This window comes from Misgurnus anguillicaudatus, chromosome 24 (assembly GCF_027580225.2).
Source record: "Misgurnus anguillicaudatus chromosome 24, ASM2758022v2, whole genome shotgun sequence".
NCBI lineage: Eukaryota > Metazoa > Chordata > Actinopteri > Cypriniformes > Cobitidae > Misgurnus > Misgurnus anguillicaudatus.
The window spans coordinates 926,310-948,377 of record NC_073360.2 but is presented as its reverse complement, the minus strand read 5'-3'; the positions used below and the strand labels follow the sequence as shown (position 1 = coordinate 948,377).

The 22,068-nt window shown below is 36.2% G+C and overlaps 1 protein-coding gene across 2 annotated transcripts in view; it reads left to right on the top strand.

The window, feature by feature from the left end:
* The window catches only part of pik3cb (phosphatidylinositol-4,5-bisphosphate 3-kinase, catalytic subunit beta), a 52,366-nt gene extending 31,008 nt beyond the window's left edge, over positions 1 to 21,358 (top strand). For both annotated transcript variants that reach the window (XM_073863103.1, XM_073863102.1), the window contains 19 exons: positions 153 to 308; positions 3,695 to 3,862; positions 7,294 to 7,383; positions 7,969 to 8,220; positions 9,289 to 9,385; positions 10,112 to 10,242; positions 10,321 to 10,371; positions 10,718 to 10,906; positions 10,995 to 11,116; positions 11,576 to 11,719; positions 11,810 to 11,909; positions 13,386 to 13,576; positions 13,988 to 14,097; positions 14,182 to 14,260; positions 16,595 to 16,762; positions 17,595 to 17,718; positions 18,531 to 18,676; positions 18,769 to 18,901; positions 19,122 to 21,358. In XM_073863103.1, the coding sequence (XP_073719204.1) occupies positions 153 to 308; positions 3,695 to 3,862; positions 7,294 to 7,383; positions 7,969 to 8,220; positions 9,289 to 9,385; positions 10,112 to 10,242; positions 10,321 to 10,371; positions 10,718 to 10,906; positions 10,995 to 11,116; positions 11,576 to 11,719; positions 11,810 to 11,909; positions 13,386 to 13,576; positions 13,988 to 14,097; positions 14,182 to 14,260; positions 16,595 to 16,762; positions 17,595 to 17,718; positions 18,531 to 18,676; positions 18,769 to 18,901; positions 19,122 to 19,253 (2,583 nt within the window). In that variant the 3' untranslated portion in view covers positions 19,254 to 21,358. The remainder of the gene's footprint in view (positions 1 to 152; positions 309 to 3,694; positions 3,863 to 7,293; positions 7,384 to 7,968; positions 8,221 to 9,288; positions 9,386 to 10,111; positions 10,243 to 10,320; positions 10,372 to 10,717; positions 10,907 to 10,994; positions 11,117 to 11,575; positions 11,720 to 11,809; positions 11,910 to 13,385; positions 13,577 to 13,987; positions 14,098 to 14,181; positions 14,261 to 16,594; positions 16,763 to 17,594; positions 17,719 to 18,530; positions 18,677 to 18,768; positions 18,902 to 19,121) is intronic.
* Positions 21,359 to 22,068: the final 710 nt, after the last annotated feature.

The window sequence follows — 22,068 nt, the reverse complement described above, 5'->3', positions numbered from 1 at the left end:
GACCATTTTTTTAAGCATTTGCAAATGTAATATTGCTTGAATAACAGTTCTGTAACCTGTCTAATATTGAGTTACTTAGGAAAAGTTACTGTAACAGAAATATTCAAAATAAGGCCACCAGTTTTACCCTCTTTTTGTCTCTGTCTCTGTAGGACACAACCAGTTTGAATGTGTCCTTGAACTGTACAGTAACTGAACTTATGGATCAGGCTCTTAAGAAATTGCAGACCACCCGAAGAGAGTATGTGTTACGTGTCAGCGACAAACTGGAGTTCCTATTTGAAGATCACCCTCTCAGTCAATACAAAGTAAGACACAATGCCAGAAAGGTGTTGCAAAGTTCAAACTGTATTTTCTGAGGTTTTTTATTGCTAATATTGCAAAAATAGAAACAATGTCAAACATTGCTGTGGCTGTAAGAAAAAATACTATAGTGAAAGCGTGGTAAAGGAATGGAAGTACAGCTAATCAATAATACTTAATAAATAATAGTAGCAAAAACTTCCCCACCTAATATTTATATTATTTGTTGTTATGTTAGTTATTAATTAAAGAAAACGTATATACAGTTGACACTTCAGCCCCCCAATGTTCAAACCAAATCCACACCCTTGACCAGATGTGTTTTTATTATTACTCTTAATGTCCATGTATTTCTACGTTATACATTCAATATATATCAGATTGTCTTGTCAGTTTACCACAATGAGTTCCAGTGTAGTACATTTTAAAGAGCACCTATTATGCAAAATCCACTTTTACAAGATGTTTGGACATAATGTGTGTTGGCAGTGTGTGAAACCCGTTTTTCATGTTTTTTAATCCCCATTGCATTACCATAGTTTCCACCCTCAGCGAGTTGTATTCTGTCCACTAGATACTATTGTGTATTAATCAGATCTATTTGAACTGAAAGCACTCACTAGGTACATCTACATGCAACAAAATAATTCGTTTGCAATCGTATTGATGGCTCAGTCGTATTGAAAAGTCTTCATGTAAACACCTTAATCAATACGATTGAGGACGATCCGATGCAAATTTGGATCGTATTGAAGGGGGTGGTTTACTCCGATCTGTGGTCCGAAGAGGCAAGAGAAAAGTACGCATGTAAACGTGTGAATCGTAGTATTTTGTCAATCAGATGCAAAAATGCATAGAGCACAAATGTACAGCGCATGTGCACAAAGTTCACGTTTTATATTAACCTCTTATATCACATGATTCTCATCACAGAAACACGCACTAGCAAGGCAATAGCATCAAGCATTAATAAGGTAAGGTTACTGGGGTCACGCACTGTGCACACAATGTACTAAATTGTGCAGTGTTTATTTAAGTTTTAAAACATTAGGCTACTTAAAGTAATAAAATAGCGTTGTACCTTTTGAAAAGTGTGTTTTTATCACCTATATCTGAAAACTTCTTAAGAACAACTTTCTCCGACTCAGTTTTGATTTTTATCCAGAGATAAAGCATGAACTCGACGAGAGATGCTGTCCGCAACGTAGCGTTGCCAAGTCCTTTTTTCGAGTTTAGATTTAGGATACTGTTTAAACAGTTTCCATCAGTTGTTTTTTTCTGTGGGTTAAAGATTAAATTATTTTGTTCATTAGTTATTGGTATTTGGGCTGTGAATATTCATTGGAATGCTTTTGGGCTAGTTTTGAACGTCCATTCGGATGGTTTTGATACACAAATCTGGCAACCCTGGCTGTGCGCTTGCACAGACGTTCGGTTCGAATTCTATATAATGTACATGTAAACTAACATTTAAATCAGATTGCAATGTTTAGGGTGCATGTAAACTGTACTGTCGTAACTTTCAATCTTAATAAATTCAGTCGGATTGACAAAATTTGTGCATGTAAACATAGCCACTGTCTGTTTGTAAGGAAGTGAGGAGCTGTATCTCATTTGCATTTAAAGGTACAGGCATTAAAACAGCACGTTTTTGCTCCCACCCAAATAGGGTCATTTTGGACATGCTATAATAAGTGATATGTGGGGTATTTTAAGCCGAAACGATCTAGACACATCTGAGACTTATATTACATCTTGTAAAAAGGCCATAATAGGAGCCCTTTAAATGTGTTGAAAAGGAATGAGACGTCACCCCCCCCCCCCTAAAAAAAAAAAACAATACCAGTCATAGTTCTGAAGGGTAAGTCATGTTTAAAGATTAAAGAAAGAAGTATGTGCATTTGTTTCATGTTTTGTGCGTTTTTAGTAAACACAATTGTTTCTTCCGCAAAAAACCTGTCAGGTGAGAACAGCTTCAGTCCAGTAAACACGTGTGTGGCTTGTAAGGATTTCAATAGTCGTGTTGTTCCAGGAAGACAATAAATAAATCTTGAGCCAAGCAGATGCATAACCACTTGAAACACATTCCCTGGTTTGACAGACGAGGCTTAAGGCTAGTCCTAGACTAGAACACATGTTTGAGCTAGGACTGGGTGGTGTGACAGACAAATAGGAAATAATACACTCATAATAAATGAACGAGTCATTTCTGTAATTTCATAAGCGCCAGTAAATCCACTGCAGGTCTCGCACTCGCTCGCTATCTCTCTCTCTCTCTCAGCTCGTGCAGAGGTCTCTTATCTCGAGCTGCGCCACCAAATAAAGGATGCACTTCCCGCACATAATAATAATATGTAATGCTAATAAATGTAATGTTAATAGATGTAAAGTTTTCTGAACTTTAAGGAAGCTAAGACGAAACTCACGTTTATATAATCTGTGACGCTTGTGCTGTGCAGTAGTTTGTCACGGCGTTTTCTCATAGGCTGGTACAAACATCTTGGATTAAATGAGAGACATGCACTGGTTAAGGTGGAAGAAAGGAAAGAACGACAAGACCACCTCAGATCAGACTCCATGATCATCACCTCATAGTCATATTTATAATCCCCATATCTAAAGATCTCATATAAGTATTTTTCCTGTCTGTAGGTTTGTGCATATATTCATACTTGTTTGTTTTATATATTACCTATTTTAAATGTAGGCTACTGCATGCATAAATCCAAAATACAATTCATCTTATATATTCAATAGCCTACAAAATAAATAACTGATTTAAAAACAACATTCTGTCTATCGAGAGTTAATCTATTTGCTATCTTTAGTGCATTGTCACTTGAACACAAACTTTAACTTATTATATTTTTAAAACCTTGGTGGGTATTTTGTTAATAGCTAATTAGTGAGTGGCAAATTTCTGCAAGTTTGTGTATTCCAAAAATAATACAAACATAAAGCTTAAAAACATATATACCATGAAATATATCATTAATGTAAAATGAAATGACTCATTCTGTGAAATGGATTTGTGGTCATACCCCTAGTTTGAGCTGTCTCAACTAAAAATAGCACTGACAGATCTTAAAATATTTTAAGATACACACCAGCAATGTTTGTAAACGATCCTTAAACATCTAAGCTTAAGAGAAGCCCTTGAAACCATGCCATTTAGTTTATACATACAATACTTCTTTTCTAATCATGGTGATGATGTGATGTCTCTTTGTAGCTTGGAGAGTAGCTTTCCATGTAAATACTATTGTACTGAACTACTAATATATTTAAATTCAGTGGCATTTATTCGTGATACTATCTTGGTACTGCAATACTGTTTGTAAAGGGCAGTATATGGAGTGTTGATAACATCTAAACATGTTTGTGTGTGTAGTACATCAGGACTTGTTTGTTGGCTAATGAGAGTCCTCATCTGACGATGGTTCACTGCAGTTTCATAAAGGACTTGTTTGAGAAGGAAGTCAGTACTATCGGATCAGTGCTGGCGCGCAAGATGTCAAACCCTCCTCTTCCGCTGCCCCCGAAGAAGAGAGCTCCAACTGTAAGTGCACCATATGTATCTGGTGATGTTTATATCAGAATGTCCTGGCTGTTCCAAGCTTTATAATGGTAGTAAATGGGGCCTCTGATTTGAAGCCCAACAAAGTCCATCCATTCTGAACAGAAGTAATCCACACAGCTTAGTAAATTAATGCCAGGCATTTTGTAAAAAAAATCAATATTTAAAACTTTACAAACTAAAATAACTGGCTAATGCACGTTCACAAGTGTGTTTTCAGCGTATTATTTAAATTTAATGGTGGGTATCACCAAAGTCAAGGTTTTAGTCCGAACCAGAGCTTGTCTCCCAGAGAGGTGGGTAAATCATAGGGTAATATTCATGTTTGGCTTAACTATCCCTTTTATAAACCAAACTTTTTTTGAATAAACACCAGGAGGCAATGATTTCTTTTAACAGTTTCTTTAAACATTATAATCATAAATAACTGCTTCACACTGCATTGAGTCTAAAGTGGATGGATATACATTTCATTTATAAGTATTTTAGGGGGCAGTCCTTTCAACTGGAGAAAAAGCAGATTCAAAGATACAGATCCAAATCTCTAACGATTATCCCACGACTGCCCACTAAGTCATTACAGAGAAGCCACTTTAACAGTAATAAATACATATTTTACATTTTAGTTGAACTACTCATTGAACATCAAATAATGACACACTTTTAATAACAAAGAGGAAGATGGAAATACTTTTCAGTTTTTTTTCTTACAAAAAAAAGAAAGGATGTGTTAATTTTTTACACATTTTTTGTGCTATGCTACTTAAAGGTCACGTTCTTTCTGATCCCATTTTTTAAACCCTAGTTAGTGTGTAATGTTGCTATAATAGCATAAATAATACTGTTACAATGCTAAAGCTGAAAGTTCACTGCCAGGCGATATATTTTCTTTAACAGAATTCGCCTTTCAAAGCCTACAGTGAACAGCCGGTTTGGACTACAGTCCTCTACTTCCTGCTTTAATGACATCACTAGAACAGTTTTTTGACTAAACTCCGCCCACAGGAATGCGTCAGTTGTCAGCTAAGCTAACGGCAAGCTAAGCTGCTATCGAATCGCAACACACTAAACAAACTACACAATCGAAACTCATTATGTATTGTCCCTAAACTAGCAGAGATTATGTTGTTTTGAACACTTCTGTTCTAAGAGTGTTGCAATGTGATGTCACATTGATAAAGCCCAGCCCATGTCCACTGAACAGAGGTGGGTAGGAATGCACTACATTTACTTGGATACATTCATTTTAATTCTGTTACGAAAAATGTATTGTATTTTAAAATTGCAGTCTCGTCGAAAGAAAATTTATGACAAAAACAGTTTTAAAATGTAATATTTTAATTAAACAAATATATAAAATTATACCTAGTAGTGCTGTTGGTTAGTTGGCTTATTATTTTTAAGGTTTAATTACACAGAATTCATGATAAATTAATGTATTTTATAAAATGTCATAAAACTGGGGCCCCCCTGGCACCATCTCGCGGCCCCCCTGGAGGCCCCGGCCCCTAGTTTAAAAACCACTGCTGTAGGCTACTGTAGGTATGTGCTTTTTACAACACACACGGGTGACATGAGAATCACAACATGAGAAAACTACAACAGTGCCTTAAGTCCATAAGTATTGGGACAATACAGGCAAAAATCCTCTGTTTGCTGTGCTGTCATGTGTGTGGCTCGTCATTTCAAAATATGTGCATCAAATGTCATGTCAAAATACATGCCTGCTGCAGACACTTTCGAAGGGATTTACGCTCACGTTTGCCAGATATCACTTAATCTCATGTGTAATCAGAGTTTAATGTTAAGTTAGTGTTTTGCTAGGTTTTTGTGAACATGAGCATTTCTTCTATCATAATCCCTTTCGATGCATATGCAACAGGCACGTATTTTGACAAGACGCATGATGCAAATCGTTCACATGACTCAACAAACACGTATTTTGACATGACGGGCAACACACATGACACTCTGAACACATTTTGGATTCGCACCTCTCTGAAGAGAAGTCACTGGCTGGCACTGCATCTGAGGACATGTTCGGTACTGAAACCGTCTTCAGTCAATGTCATTATTTTTTTGCACAAAAGTAATTAAAGTGGTTTAGTAAAAAACATTTATATAGTAGTTTAGCAAGTCTATAGCAAGTTGGTCTATATGGTTTTTGTTTATGTCATGTTGTTTAGAATTTTAAGTGATATGACCGATTTAATTATTTTTCTATGATGTATCATCGTTGACAGTAAAATATGTCATTAACTTTCAATTAACAGTAATATTTATTATTAATAATTATGAAAACAAGCCATTTTTCTGCCAAGTAATACAGCTTGTTAAATTAAATATGGACATTTCACTGTTGCCAAGCAAATTGGACCTTGTTCAAATTGTCAGGCCAAATCCAATTTTTCTACATTGAAATCTGATCATATTTTGTGAAATGGCAAAAAAAAACCATGAAATCTGATTTTTACAAATCCATTTCTACTTCGATTTATTTGTGGTTTCAAATCCTATATTCAAACCACATTTCTGGATATCCGTTTTAATTTCTGATCGCATTTGGCATAGCTTTTTACTTATTTCACATTCTCACACCATGTAAAACATCACGTCAGACGTTGCGTGAAAAGTAAGGTTGTTTTGTTATTGTAGATGAGCGAGTGAAGATGGCTGCATTGAATAAAACCGCTCATGCCAGCCTTATTCAAATCAGATATGCGGATTTGAACTGACAGTGTGAACGTATCTTAGAGCCACATTAATATAGATTTGTTCTGCATGTTCTGCTTTACCTTATAATTGCCAGATTTATGAAACATTAACAAATTTGTAATTTTCACAAATGTGTGTACTGTTTTGCATTGTTACTGCAATGCAAGCAATTTTTTTCAGTTTTCTAATATGTTTTATTTTACAATGGTTTCTCAATGGATCCATTTATGTAATTTTTAAATAATCCATTAATTAGATAAAATGGTCTCAGTGTATGGCAAATGCTGTTTCGTATGTCTCTAACCATGCAAATATAAAAAAAAGAACTGCAGGGAATTGACTACATCATCCAGTTGCTAAGAGGCGCATTTTCCTGTTTATATGAGAAAACTGCCAAAGGTCATAATGTGATGAACCTCATTTTTGGTTAATCTGTTAACTACAAACATTTTCCATGTTTGTCAACATGACTATGTCTAAATGAGCCTAATAAACGTTGATTTTTTTTCTTTCCAAAAGGTTTGCTTGTGTTGGCGTTTTAAAAAAATGAGTTTATTTGATAACTCATCTAATGACAGGAATTATGTTTGTATAGCTTAATTGTCGACATAAAGTAATTAAAAGTACTGTAATTTTGTTATAATAAACTGTTCTATTCTCTCTCTCTTTCTTTTTCTCTTTGCTCTCCCCCTATCCAGCTGTTGCATACGTGTGTTTGGAAGGTTCAATCTTTGTTTCGAATTAATCTTGTGAAGGGGATTAAAGTCAACGCTGAAGATAGTGCTAAGGTAAATATAATCAGCACCCCTGAATCCACATTAATTTTTCTTAAGGGGGTCGCACACCGGACGCGCAGCTTAGCGCCACGTCGAGACGCTTCTATGACAACTCTGAGGTATTGTAAACCGAAAGTGCACATTAAATAGCGCATGCTTAGTCAGATAGCGTCTACTTCAATATGCAAAATATACGTTAGCGCGGTGTTGAGCTGCGCATCCGGTGTGCGACCCCCTTTACACTAATCTTTAACAACCTTTCACCAAATACAAGTGATTTGACACAATAAATGTGAATTGAAAAATGACTTGTCAGGGAATGGGACTGTTTTTACATTACCGATTACTGCTTTAATTTGTAAAGTAAAATAAAGATGTTTAAATGATGACAAAAAATTAAAATCAGGATTTACAAAAAAAATTTGAGTTATTCCTACTGAACAAAATGTTTGTGATAATTGACATAAACGTGAAGTTTTGAAAAGTGCAACGTACACTTAATGTGTTGCTCTCTTACATTTCCAAAAACATCCCTACCAATACTGAATATTTTTATGTTGCATTTATGTTTTGTTGTTGTAATTTGTGTATGAGCAGATCCAGGTTCGGGCAGGGCTGTTTCACGGTACAGAGCTCTTGTGTAAGACAGCAGTCAGCAGTGAAAGCAGCAGTCGATCTGAGCACGAGTGGAACACAACACTGGAGTTTGAAATTGCTGTTTGTGACCTGCCGCGGATGGCGCGCCTCTGTTTTGCTATTTACGCGGTCATGGACAAAGTGAAGAAACAGAAATCCACCAAGAACACACACCTAAACAAATACCAAACCATCCGCAAAGCAGGGAAAGTGGTAAGTTGAACACAAGTTTACTTCAGTACCGTAGCCCTATTCGGACAGGATTAATTTTACGTGGATAGGTGGAGTAATGTAACTTTACCAAAAGGACGTCTGTAATATAAATGACCAATTTGCATGGTATTACAAATCTCCGTAAAACATTCAGAAGTGGAAGGGGTATCTGGATTACGCCGCATGACGCAGACGAGAAAACTCAAAATTGGACTAGGGAAGAAACACAGTGTTTAATTCCAGTTTGGGGAGAACGTCAGTTTCAGAAACAGTTCCTTGCCTCTGAGAAGTGAAGTCTTTGTTGTCATATGCAGGAACTGACTTGCCACTCACCACCCAGAATGCAAGTAAATGCTTCTTCAAGCACTTCCATATTTAAAAAAAAAAACGTGCAAAATTACAGGAAATTATAAAATATGTATATTTACATCTGGTCTATTCGCACAGGATTAGTATTACATGAGGTAATTTCTTAAGGCCTTTATACAGAAGGTAATAGTTGCTGTAATCTTCACTGACGTTGTCCGTAATGATTACTGACATGGAGCATTTAAAAGCTCTGATAAAAATTGCTTAACCAACCTCTCTATGTAAAACTAATCCTTTTCGGAGAATCAAACATTGTAACAAAACACTGTGAAAAACAGAAGTTCATTAAGCAACCAGTTTAATGTGCTGTTAAACTGATAAAATCCCATCCACGACCACTGACTGGCTGGTTAATTTCATCCAAAAGCTTTCCTAAATGTGTTTGTTTGCACACTGTAGCACTAATTTGGCTAAAGATAATATTGTCATTGACTGTATTCCCAGGAATCAGATCTATTTTTAACCGAAAGTACTCGCTGTCTGTCGGTAAGGGAGTACAACACCTCATTTGCATTTAAAGGTGCAAATTTAAATGCAAAAATGTACACCCTCAAGTGGCCTGCCTTGTTTACTGTATGTGTTACTGTAACTGTGGTGCTGTAGTCACATACAATCGATTAGTAATAATCATTATACTACAAATGCTCTCAGTGAATCTGTATTGAAAGTGAAACATTTTATTTCTGTTTCTTTGTTTAGCACTACCCAATTGCATGGGTGAACACAATGGTGTTTGACTACAGAGGACAGCTAAAGACTGGAGACATGATCCTGCATTGCTGGTCCTCATTTCCTGGTGAGAGAATGAACACACACACACACACACACACACACGCTCATTCTCATATTCCTGGGGTGTGAGTTTGACTATACGGTTGTGTAAACTATTGGATAGATGTGTCATAGGGTGTGTCTGGATTTAGGTCAGCACTGTGAGTTATCAGTTCATCTGCTTTTCAATTATATTTCGAATGATATGATGCATTAATGCCACACATAAAATATTGATATGAGGTATCTTTATTTTGACACTCTCCGCACGCTCATTCCTTGATGTAACGTCCATCTACGCATTTTCGCCAAAGAGTGCATTTTCGTTTATTTTTGTCTGCTAGTCAGTAAATGAATGCAATGCAGCAAAAAAGCGGTTGTAGCAGTGAAAACACAGCGAAAGAGACAGAAGACGAGCGCGTGTTTAACACCGCAGGTGATGTTGTCCATACAAAATGCAGTCCTCTCTCCTAAACATGTTGATCTGTTGATTTTTTTTTTAAGAAAACTTTCTCAAAAGAGACCACTGCAGCATTTGTTTGACTGTTTGATCTGAAGTTGTGTGACAGATCAAATGCTTAAGTTTAGCAGCTTTATTTTTATATATTAATTTTTATAAATGTAATGAACGGTCCGATTTACATCCTTAGTTTCTAATGGCTTTTTTGTGTGCACTGATGTCCTCTAAACGAAGGAAATATGCTCTGAGGTGCTACTAATTTTATTTTTTCAAAAAATTGGTTGCATGCAGATGAACTGGAAGAAATGTTGAACCCCATTGGGACGATTCAGACCAATCCATACACTGAGAATGCCACCGAACTACACATAAGCTTTCCTGTATACTCAACACAACCTGTTGTATTTCCTCCATTTGACAAGGTATGCATACGCATGTACACATGACTTGCATTTATACACGTGTACACATGACGCATGATTTTTGTTCTTGATTTATAGATACTGGAAAAAGCTGCCGACATTGTTGGAGCCAGTGAATCCATGACAATGGTATAATGTAGTATCTATAAATATACATAATCATCAAGTTTAAGCAACTTGTCCTGTGCAGATCCATTAAAAAATATTAATTGTACTATTATTAAAAAGTAAAAAAATAAATAATGAAAGTTTTATTTGCCATTTGTACATGAACAGGCAGTATGAGTAAATATGAATTTTTGTGTCAGCATTTAAAAACAAGTAAAACTATATTAGTAAAGAAAACATCCAGGCTTAACACACATACACATTTATAAAGTACAATGAGATACACATGTGAATCTTAACATCTGACATGCTTACAAAGAGGCGTGTGTGTTTGCGCGCGCGTGTGTGTGTGTTTGCGTGTGTGTAGGGTCGTGGAGGTAAGAAGTTTTATATCGAGCTAAAGGAGATCATGGAGAGAGATCCGCTCTCTCAGTTGTGTGAGAATGAGAAGGATCTGATATGGACACTGCGTTATGACTGCAGAGAAAACTTCCCTCAGTCTCTCCCTAAACTGCTGCTGTCTGTCAAATGGAGCAAACACGAAGATATGGCTCAGGTAAGCTTACACGGTTTCCACACTTATGCACCAGCATACATGTGGAGACAAATGCAACCCCTTTCTCTCTTTCTCTCTCGTGCTACAGCTGCAAGCACTGTTGCAGATTTGGCCCAAGCTAAGCCCTCGAGATGCTCTAGAGCTCCTGGACTTTAACTACCCTGACCAGTATGTCCGAGAATTTGCTGTCAACTGCCTTAAAGATATGAGGTGAGAAGTGCTGTGCACACTACACTCGACCATGCACATTGGATAAGGGGATCCCAAACTTTCATTTCACAACCCACTTAGACAAGTATCATTTATCTCAGGAACAACCAAAATATTTTTAAATGGAAATATGGGGTTAAAGAGAGTCATTTTATTGTCATTATATGAATGAAATATTAATTTGATATCCTTACTATCATCATTGCTAGTCATTAATTGTTTTGTATTGACAGTGCTAAATGGAAAACAAACACTTTTAAAGCAGTTCACTGCATTAATAAGTTGACATTCACATTTATTCATTAAGCAGATGCTTTTATCCAAAGTGAGTTACAAATGAGAAAGTATATGTAAACATTTTTTTTATATAAATTACTCAAAACTTAAAAGCAAGTTAGTGGTTTGGATCCACAAATCCATCTCCATTATAATGCTGACGTTTTTGTTTTTCTTTGTTAGTGATGATGAGCTGTTGCAGTATTTGCTGCAATTGGTGCAGGTATTGCGTTATGAGCCGTACTATGACTGTGCCCTCAGCCGTTTCCTTCTGGACCGCGCTCAGACCAGCCGTAAAATCGGCCATTTCCTCTTCTGGCATCTCAGGCAAGTGTGTGCATGTGAAACAAAGTATTTTAATACGTTAGCCCACTGAACCAGCTAAATGCATGTAATTTACTGATGTTTCTGCTCCAGGTCTGAGATGCACATTTCAGCTGTATCCGTTCATTTTGCTCTGATTTTGGAAGCGTATTGCAGAGGCAGTATCCCACACATAGAAGTCCTCAAAAAACAGGTGCGACAGATGGGTGATAGATGTACTTGATTTTTTATTGTGGGGGGTCCCACATAAAGACATTGTGTCAAAATATTTTATTAAAATCTTCTGTTCATCTGCATTTTTGGGTGGACTAATTCTTTAGGACATTGTGTTTAGGAGATATAGGTGCCTTTTAAAATAGATGATTTATAGATGTTTATCGTCTACCGGTGGTTAGGGGTGTGCCATATCATACCGTTCACGATAATACCGGTATAATTTTTTACATGATATAAAAAGGTCATATCATGATATCCATAATATAGCGATGTGATGACGTATGGTGCATTTACGTCCCCTAACGCGCACAGCAACAACACCTGAGAGCAAGAGCAGCATGTCAGCAACGCGAGTACAACCAAGCTGTAAAGGGTACACGAGGAGGAGATACTAGTAGGCAGCAGCGGGTGATGTGCGGCCAAAAAAGAAACTAATGACTCAACCGAGCATCGCTGTGCAAATTACTTTAGTCGCTGTTAAACTAAAGTGTTAAGGAGTTGCGTTATATAGGGAAAACACTGCCAACTCGTACCACTGTGATGACAGGAACTTATTTTAATGACTGAATTTAAATCCAAAAAATGTTCACAAATGTTTACACACTAGTTGTACTGACGCACGTTTACTTAATATTTAATTAGACAGATCCATCTTTTCTATTCATTTTCCATTAAATTATGCGATCTGATGAGTAAGTTTAAAGCTCCGTTTTACTCTCCTGGGTCCTAAAGTACACAAAATTTCTCACAATAGACAGATGCCTTGCTGATTTCTCATATGAAATCTGATTTATTCACTTGATTTTTATCTGAATTACATGAGCATTTATCTCACAATCCCAAAGGTGCCATGATTAATGTTAATGTTATTTATTTTATGTCTATTCGGACAAAAGTGCACTTACATGTAAAATTATTTTGAAATCAAAATTTTAAATAGTTAGCTAATGACTTAATTTACTGGGATCTGTGAAGATTACTGAAAATCTATGGTAGTGTCATAGTGATGTAAAATTTTCATACCATTTAATCTCTAGTTTGTACCATGTTTAAATTTGACTCATTCTGTGTGATTGTGTGACTTTTGCACTTTAATGCTATTTCTGACAATGGATTTACACTTTGAATTAGGTAGTCTGTCATTAATGACAGCTCATGGGATGGAAAATGCCCTTCATTTCCATAATTTTTTATACCGTCATAAATATCATTACCGCAAAATTCTTAAAATATCATGATATAATTTTGAGGCTATATTGCCCACCCCTACCGGTGGTTATGTTTGGACCACAAAAACGGTTTAGCTGTTGCTGCTGAAATGGTCTATAGCACATTTGCATTGTTACATTTAGGCATTTACCACATTTTTTATTCAAAGTGACTTGGCCTAATATTTGATCCCTAATTCTTAAAACAGTGAATGATGTTTTTCAATAATTGTTTTTTTTTTTAGGTTGAAGCTCTTAATAAGCTGAAAGCAGTTAATGAGCTGATTAAGCTGGGCACCATAAAAACCAAGAACAAAACGAAAGATGCCCATCTTAAAGAGGCAATGATGACGTGCCTTAGACAGACAGGCTTCATCGAGACACTTTCTGACCTGCAGTCTCCACTCAATCCCAGCATACTACTCGCTGGAGTCAAGTAAGAGATTTGTGTGTGTGCATTTCAGTTGTTTCGCGCAGTGCTTGATATTCTGGCTCTAAAACCTGATTATCACTGTTGAACATGAAAACATACGGTACAGGATGGTTTTGGGTATTCATTTGGGGTAAAGTAGAAAGAAAAACTCGATGTCAGCCAAAAGGAATGGGAGCAACACCTGGTGAATTGTTTGCAGTAATAAAGAATAAATCCATAATAACTAACACTAACACATTAACAAAAATTAATACTAATTCTGAAAAACGATATTGTTCATTGTTTGTTCAGGTTATTGAATGCATTTACTACTAATACAACCTTATTGTAAATTGTTACCATTATCATAATAAATGTATGCTGAACTTATTTGCAAACAAAAGCTTTGTTTAATAGTTGTCGTTTTTTTAACAGTGTGGAGAAGTGCAGGTACATGGATTCAAAGATGAAACCACTGTGGATTGTGTACAATAACAAGCTGTTGACTGGAGACACGCTGGGCATCATCTTTAAAAATGGAGATGGTAAGAGAAACACTATTTGGATGACACATAAATGTCACCGGATAACATTGAAATATTAACTTTTTAATAACCTCACTTTCTCAGACCTGAGACAGGACATGTTGACTCTTCAAATATTGAGATTAATGGATCTACTGTGGAAAGAGGCCAACTTGGATTTAAGGTAGAGAGTTTGTGTGATATGCTGACTTGTATTTTCTCTTCCATTTGTCTCAGGGTGGTATATGGTTGCTGCTTTGGGGTTTTTTTTTGGTTTTGTGAAGCTGTTCGTGAACAGTTGTTGGATAGGAGTGCAGTTGCTCTGTTTTATCTGATCTTTAACTTACATTTCTCTTATCATTACTACAGTAAAATAAAACCCACAGACACATCCAGAGGTGGGAATAAATAGGAGTTGTTGTGACAGTTGTGTGCTGAATGACGTTAAGCCACATATTACAGTGGGTCTCTACTGCCATGGTCTGATTATCCAATGGGCATTATAGGCACGGCATCAAAGCAACGGGAATAACATTAAATTATGATATGAAATCTAAATAATGATATAATTGTCCAAACGCAAATAACCCAGCGCTGAATCAAGCGGACTGTGGGTGGCAATAGTCATCATAGTTCAAGTGAGAAAAGCAGCAGCACAGTTTATTTATCAGATGACCACTGCTTTTTCATCTTTTAAATGTCCTGTAAATGATGTGAAACAGTGCAACCCTTAGAGCCTGGTAGAGTAATCATTTGTATAAGAAATCCATTTGTACTTTGTAGGTTCTTTCTGTGAATTTAACAAAAAAGTAGCAATGCCCCTTTTGTTAGTTTATGGCAAGGGTTCTCAAAGTTTACATTCAAAGGTCCAAATCTCATCATTTTCATAGGTCCGGAAAAACTTTATGTAAATCATTTGTTTATAAAACAAATCAACACAACAGTTTGGGAAAAACATAAGTGTATTTTGCATTTAAAGTAAAACATTTTTTTTAAAACATAAACACAAGAAATATGCCAAAAGTAACCAGGGGCAAAATACAGAGCAACCTAATTCGAGAAATGGCATAGTTTGTTCTCCATCAGATGCATAAACCATGGCCAAAAAAAAGTGTGGCTGGTAGGCAGAGACACTGACCAAAATTAGGGGTGCACCTATAAATTGGCTGATGATGCTTGCTATGCTTCTCAATTAATTACGGTGAAATGACGCTAAATCCATAAGCCAGGAGGCGCTCTCGTGCAGAAACTCAATAAGGGCGTCAACCTATCGCCCTCTGTTGACCAGCCACTACACTGATGTGAACAAGTGATATTTACTAGTTATTGGCTTTGACAGGCTTGTGTTCAGCAGTGTATTCAAATAATCAACCAGGCTTCTCACACATTATACAGAAACTGTGCTCAGTGTGAAGGGTGAACATGAGTATCTGACATTTTATAACAGTTCCACCCTTAACCACATTTAAAAGTGCTAATTTCCAGTAATTATGATAAACGATCACAGCAGACATGCCATCGCCCTCTGTTGACCAGCCACAACACTGATGTAAACAAATTATATTAACTGTTTATTGGCTTCATAATCATGACATGAAATAAAAATTTAGCCAATCATTGTCCTCAAATCAGATCTGAAAAGGCCTATATTTTATCTTCCCTGAGCAGCAGTCACTAGTACAAATAATCCAAAGTTTGTTCGTTTGAGAGATTGTCAACACAACAGTTGGACATTTCCCATGTCATGAAAGAAAGTTTGCTTGTACTAGACAGAGTAAAGCTTTCTGTTTCCCATGTTTGCAGTACTTTACCTTTCTTTTTAAACGCTGTATGTGTGGATCCTTAAAAATATATATAGAAACCGTAGTTTAACCATGGTATTTGTAGGAAAACCAAAATCACCAAATTTCAAGAAAAAAACAATGTTGGGCCAAATTCTCATTAAAAAAATGTATCTAGTAAAAGCACATACCATTTAGTTTAAATGTGCTCTTATCATAACTTCTAGATGAATGGGAATATACAAAATGCTTGCATTCTATAAAGAGAAACAATTGAAATAACAACCAATAAATTATTATATTTATGAAAAAGTTATATTAATGATATTGTTGTTTTGAAGTAACCCAGCTCCCCATGCGCTCTGTTATTTGGATGATTATTTTGAGAATTTATGTAACTTTGTTTTCCTCTCCTGAATTTTCCACAACTCGCAACTTTTTAAATGAATATTCAAATCGAAATACTACACTATAATGTGTATATGATAGCTGTCTATGATCGTAGTGCCTCCCAATCAACATTAGAGTGCCAAAAAGTTTTCTAAATACGTTTAATTAACTGAATGTTACAATCCAAACTCCAAAAACTGCCAAGTAGAGACTTTGAGAATTAGGCATATATCCTATAAGGAATAAAGAAGCACTGAAAACGTAACAAATGGCTCCCTCTAGTGTTTGATGTGTCAGTAATCACTTTTCAGATGATGATGATTTATGTCTCCTGTTATCTTTTGTAGAATTGTGCCTTATGGTTGCTTGGCAACAGGTGATCACTCTGGTCTAATTGAAGTTGTGTCTTCAGCGGATACTATCGCCAACATCCAAAAAACAAGCAGCAACATGGCTGCGGCAGCTGCCTTCAATAAAGATGCTCTACTGAATTGGCTGAAAGACAAGAACTCTGGGTGAGTTATGGTAGGCCTGAATGTTTCTATATAATGGGCTTTGATTCTACAGATATTATCATTTCAAAGCCGTGACTTTACATTAATATGTGATGTCGGGCCAGTTGTCTTTCATGCAACTGTGTAATGCATAAATCGATTTCTTTCTACAGCTAAAGTTTTTTTATTTAATAGGTCTTCTCTGTAGGTCTATGAAATGTGATGTGCAATTCTCATAGTCCTGTGCATGTCATTTCCAAGCACGAGACACTTTCTTTTTTGAATTTGATTTGATTTTATGTCTGATTTGAGTGGTCAATTTGTGCTTGAAGTTAACATTTTGCTAAGTTTAAAATATAAATCTTTATCTTACACTTATTGTTTCACTTTTAAAGACATATATAAATCTACTTTAGTTGTATGGGTTACTTTTATTATAGCTCATGTGCTTTTGGGGCATCAACATTTTGGAATCTTTTCACCTAAAGAGTTTGAATTTTTGGCTGAATTATTCTTTATTTAGGGATCCAAGATCCAAAATGTCCTTACAACCTTTACGATAGATAGATAGATAGATAGATAGATAGATAGATAGATAGATAGATAGATAGATAGATAGATAGATAGATAGATAGATAGATAGATAGATAGATAGATAGATAGATAGATAGATAGATAGATAGATTAAATATAAGTAAATATTGTATCTTAAATGTTTTTATGTTCTGTACAATATTAAATCATTTGTTTATATGAATTGTACCCGTTTAGTAAATTAGATTATACAATATTATTGTAAAAAAGTATTGTTTTTTTGTAAAAGACCTTTGACCTTTCCTAATTGTTCAAATAGTGATGCTTTGGAGAAAGCCATTGAAGAGTTCACTCTGTCCTGTGCTGGTTATTGCGTTGCCACCTACGTCTTGGGCATTGGAGATCGCCATAGCGACAACATCATGGTTCGCAGTACAGGGCAGGTACTGGAACAGTTTTCCTATTAGGTCTGTCATAATGATTAAATAATCGTCTCATCGTGATTGATTGACCTTATCGCGATGATATCAGATCACCGCAATGATTGCACATCTCTCTAAAAACACAAGGGGGAGCTGCAGCCTGTATAACCGAGAGAGTATCATATGGCGCTCCTTAGCTGACAGTGTAAAGTGATAAATTGAAAAGCCAATGCTGCAAAACTTTGACAAGCAGTATGAACTGCCAGGAAAACATACATTTCCAAAACAGCAATTCCAAATTTTGGGAAAAGAAGGATATTCTTAAGGATCTGTAAGGAGTTGATTTGTTTGCAGCCACTACAGACATGTGGTCCAATACTAATATGACCTTCGTAGGATTGGCTACTATTTAAGTCAGTTTGATTGCATTTTTATTGTCATTTATTTTTCAGACAATTTATTTAGTTTATTTCTTAAAAAAGAATTTTCAGTTTTGAAAGATATATTTATTAAATAATTACTTTTTAAACATGTGTTATGTATTAATATTTACTGCCTTGCAAAAGATTTAATTTAAATAATCACAACAATGTGTAAAAATTATTTCATGAACAAAAAAGAGAATTAAATGTCAAAGCTTTTATGATATCTTCATAATCGTAAAAAAGCCCTAAACAGGCAATTAATCGTCACAATTTATTAGACAAATAATTGTCAGCCAAATTTCACAATCGTGACAGCCCTATTTCCTATACTATACCAATTCGTAATATTTGAAGTCTGCCTTTAAATATTTTATTGTAACCTGTTGTGTTTTTCTGTATGCACTTCAGCTCTTTCACATAGACTTTGGACACATCCTGGGGAACTTTAAATCTAAGTTTGGAATCAAGCGTGAGCGCGTTCCTTTCATCCTCACACATGACTTCATCCATGTGATTCAGCAGGGAAAAACTGGCAACACAGAGAAATTTGGAAAGTTCGTGACAAACAGAATTCTTAAAAGTATTGTTTATTTTCTTGCTCCCTTAACATCAGTATGATCACTAATCTAACAAAACACTTGTGTAGTTTTAGGCAGTACTGTGAAGAGGCGTATCTGATTTTGAGGAGAAATGGAAATTTGTTCATCACACTCTTTGCGTTAATGCTCACAGCAGGCCTGCCAGAGCTCACATCTGTCAAAGATATCCAGTATTTAAAGGTAATCTGACACGTACAAATTCCAGAATTCACTTAGGCAAACGCTTTCAAAAAATGTATGTACCAATTTGACTACTTATAACGGGCACTTGATGTACTGCAGTGTTTTTGTGATGTGAGGGGTGATCCAAGAGTGCTGATAACCTGAAAATACCCCACCTTCTAAACTCAATTACCCCTGCATTTAAAGTTAGGAATGTAATGGAATGTGTGTTTTATAGGACTCTCTGGCGTTGGGTAAAACAGACGAGGAAGCCCTTAAACAGTTTCGTCAGAAGTTTGATGAAGCTCTGAGAGAAAGTTGGACCACCAAAGTCAACTGGATGGCTCACAACGTGGCTCACCCTTCGTAACCCAGTTAACACACATCAGACTCCAAACTGAAGTCAGGGTTAACAGGAAATGTAAAACTGTTCAAAACAAATACAGTTTATTTATAGTCTTAATATATGGCCACGTGGAACATAATGATCTGAAACATTCTGTGGTGTAGAGATCTGTAGTACTAAACCACTTTCTACAGCTTATTGTCCTGTTGGATATCAACCCTGACTTGATATCGGATGTAATAGTCTTAAAGAAGGGAACAAAAGACAAAATCAATAACTCCTTATTGTAAGAAACGGGAGTTTCTGAACCATGTGATCCAGTTTGTGGCAGTGATTGGACAACACAGGTTTTGCCTTCAGACTTAACACATACAGACGTTTTAATGCACCGGGACTCACAGGCGTTTGGAAACGGACCAATCAGAGCACAAACGTAGAAGAAGTGCATCTTATCCTACCAATCCAATACTAAACGTGTGCCTCACTGCACAAGAAATGTTTTGTCTGTAATTGTTTTTGTTTTTTTGAAAAACTGTATGTGCCAGACTACTTTATCATGCTAAAAGTTTTCAAAACACTGGAATAATGTAATAGATTATACCGACTTATGGGTTTTAAGCCTTTTAAGCACTGTTCCTCAGCACTATTGTGCTATTTATAGTATAGTGCAGGGGTGGACATTCCTGGTCCTGGAGGGTCCTGCAAAGTTTGGCTCCAACCCTTATTAAACACATCAAAGGCTGCAGGATGACTTGGAAATATGTGTTTGATTTGGGTTGGAGCTAAACTTTGCAGGATAGGTGCCCTCCGGAACCAGCAAAGCCCACCTCTGGTGTAGTGGAAATTGCTGTAATAGATTGTTGAGGCAAGCACACATTTTTCACTGGAGGTATTTTTAACTAAAACACTGTTTGGGTAAAATGTCTTCCCCTGTACCTCCTCTTTTTTTGTCTCTGTGTAGCCCCCAGATAAATGTCAGCATAGATTTTAGGTACCTGATTCAGGTGTTCACATTTTTGAGATTGCATTTGACATTTAGATGGGTTATTTTTTTTACTGCATATCAAAACTAACAATTTCAGTATACAAAATACAGAGAAGACATAAAGGGAGGTTAAAAAACTTCAGTGTACTGATGGGTCACGGATTTATGCTTTTTTTAAAACACAAGACGGTAATAAAATCTGCTGATAATATGATTTGTCTTCAGTGCTGCTTGTGCTGGGAGCGAATGTTTGTACTGTGACACAATGAGATTATTGAAAGGAAAGAAAATATTTTAATACCAACATTGAGAGAATTATTGACATTTATTGTCCTTGAGTGAATATAAGAGAAAGATATGCGTCTATAATATAAGTGAGATTTTATCCTAAATATAGATATATCTGAATGTCTTTATGTTATTGAGGGGATGTTTTGATAATAGTGCAATAAACAAAATGTAAATGTACAACTGTAGACCCATTAAATGCGTGTGCCCATGCTGCTGTATGTTACACTGCTGATCTTTTGTTTTTACAAACTTTTAATACAGGCTTTGCTCTGTCTTGCCCATTTCATAGAAATACAATTAAAGGTAATTTTCATTCAGCCTTACTTTGTTGTTCCTTTTGAAGGCTTCAAATAATGCCTTTGATGATTTTTTTCCATAATTGCACAAATGCGAAATGTTTTATGATGTCAGCTAAATGCTTAGGAACTGTATAATATAATGGAATTTATACAAAAATTGTGTTTCTTCCTAATGCAGATCTTGGGTTGACTGGTCTTTACTATATGCCAAACATAACATTGGGAGAAACTTTGGGGAAAATGTTGGTTTTGTTTAAAAAAAAAATTTACATAAAGTCTCAATTGTTTGTTGTAAAAAACAACAACATCAATGTTCTGCATGTAAAACTCACCAACCTATATCACCCAACATCTGCTCCCTGTGGATGGAGCGCTCTTATTCTGCTTGTATAACACTGGATGTACTGCCTGACACTGTAGCCCAGGGTTTCCCAGCCAGCTGGAACTGTTAAGGGTTTGTGATTAAACTGCCGGCAGTTTGTGAGATTGTGGTAGAAATGCCAATGACAAATGTGTCATTTTAAAGTGTAAAAAATAAACATATCCAAACATAACATTTTATTGGCTCTTTGCTTTTAATAGTAATAGATCTCTTACTCCGGCTATGTGATTGACAAAGATGGTCTCCACAAATCACAGGATAAAATTGAATCTGTGTTAAAAGCACCACGGCCGCAGAATGTGTCTAAGAAAGTTGCGCTGAAGCTTTAAAAGACTCAAAACCTCTGATGTAGTGCTTGCACACTTCAACCCATCGATGCATCTATCAAACTTGCATGTGATGCATCACCATAATTATGGAAATGGTGCTGTGCTGACACATAAGTTACCAGATGGGACAGAAAAACCTACAGCCTTCGCATCCAAATCATTAACAGTAGCAGAATGTAATTATGCACAAATAGACAGAGAAACACTTGACCTTTATGGTCAAATATTTACACTGGTCCCAGACAATCAACCCCTGGAGTCAATCTTCAACTCTAGGATGGGTGTTTCAGTGATGACATCAGCACAGCTATAGCGATGGTCACTTTTCTTAGGTGCTCACCAATATGACATTGAGTACAAAAGCACCAAACTACACAGTAATGCTGATGGCTCATCACGCCTACCACTAAAAATGACACAGGGATCAGACACTGTGGATCCAGCTGATGTATTTCTTCCCAAGCCAGTTACCTTTAGCAAATGCACAGATTCAGAAAGAGACCTACAATGACCCAACACTGTCCAGGATCTATGAAACCACTGTCAGAGGATG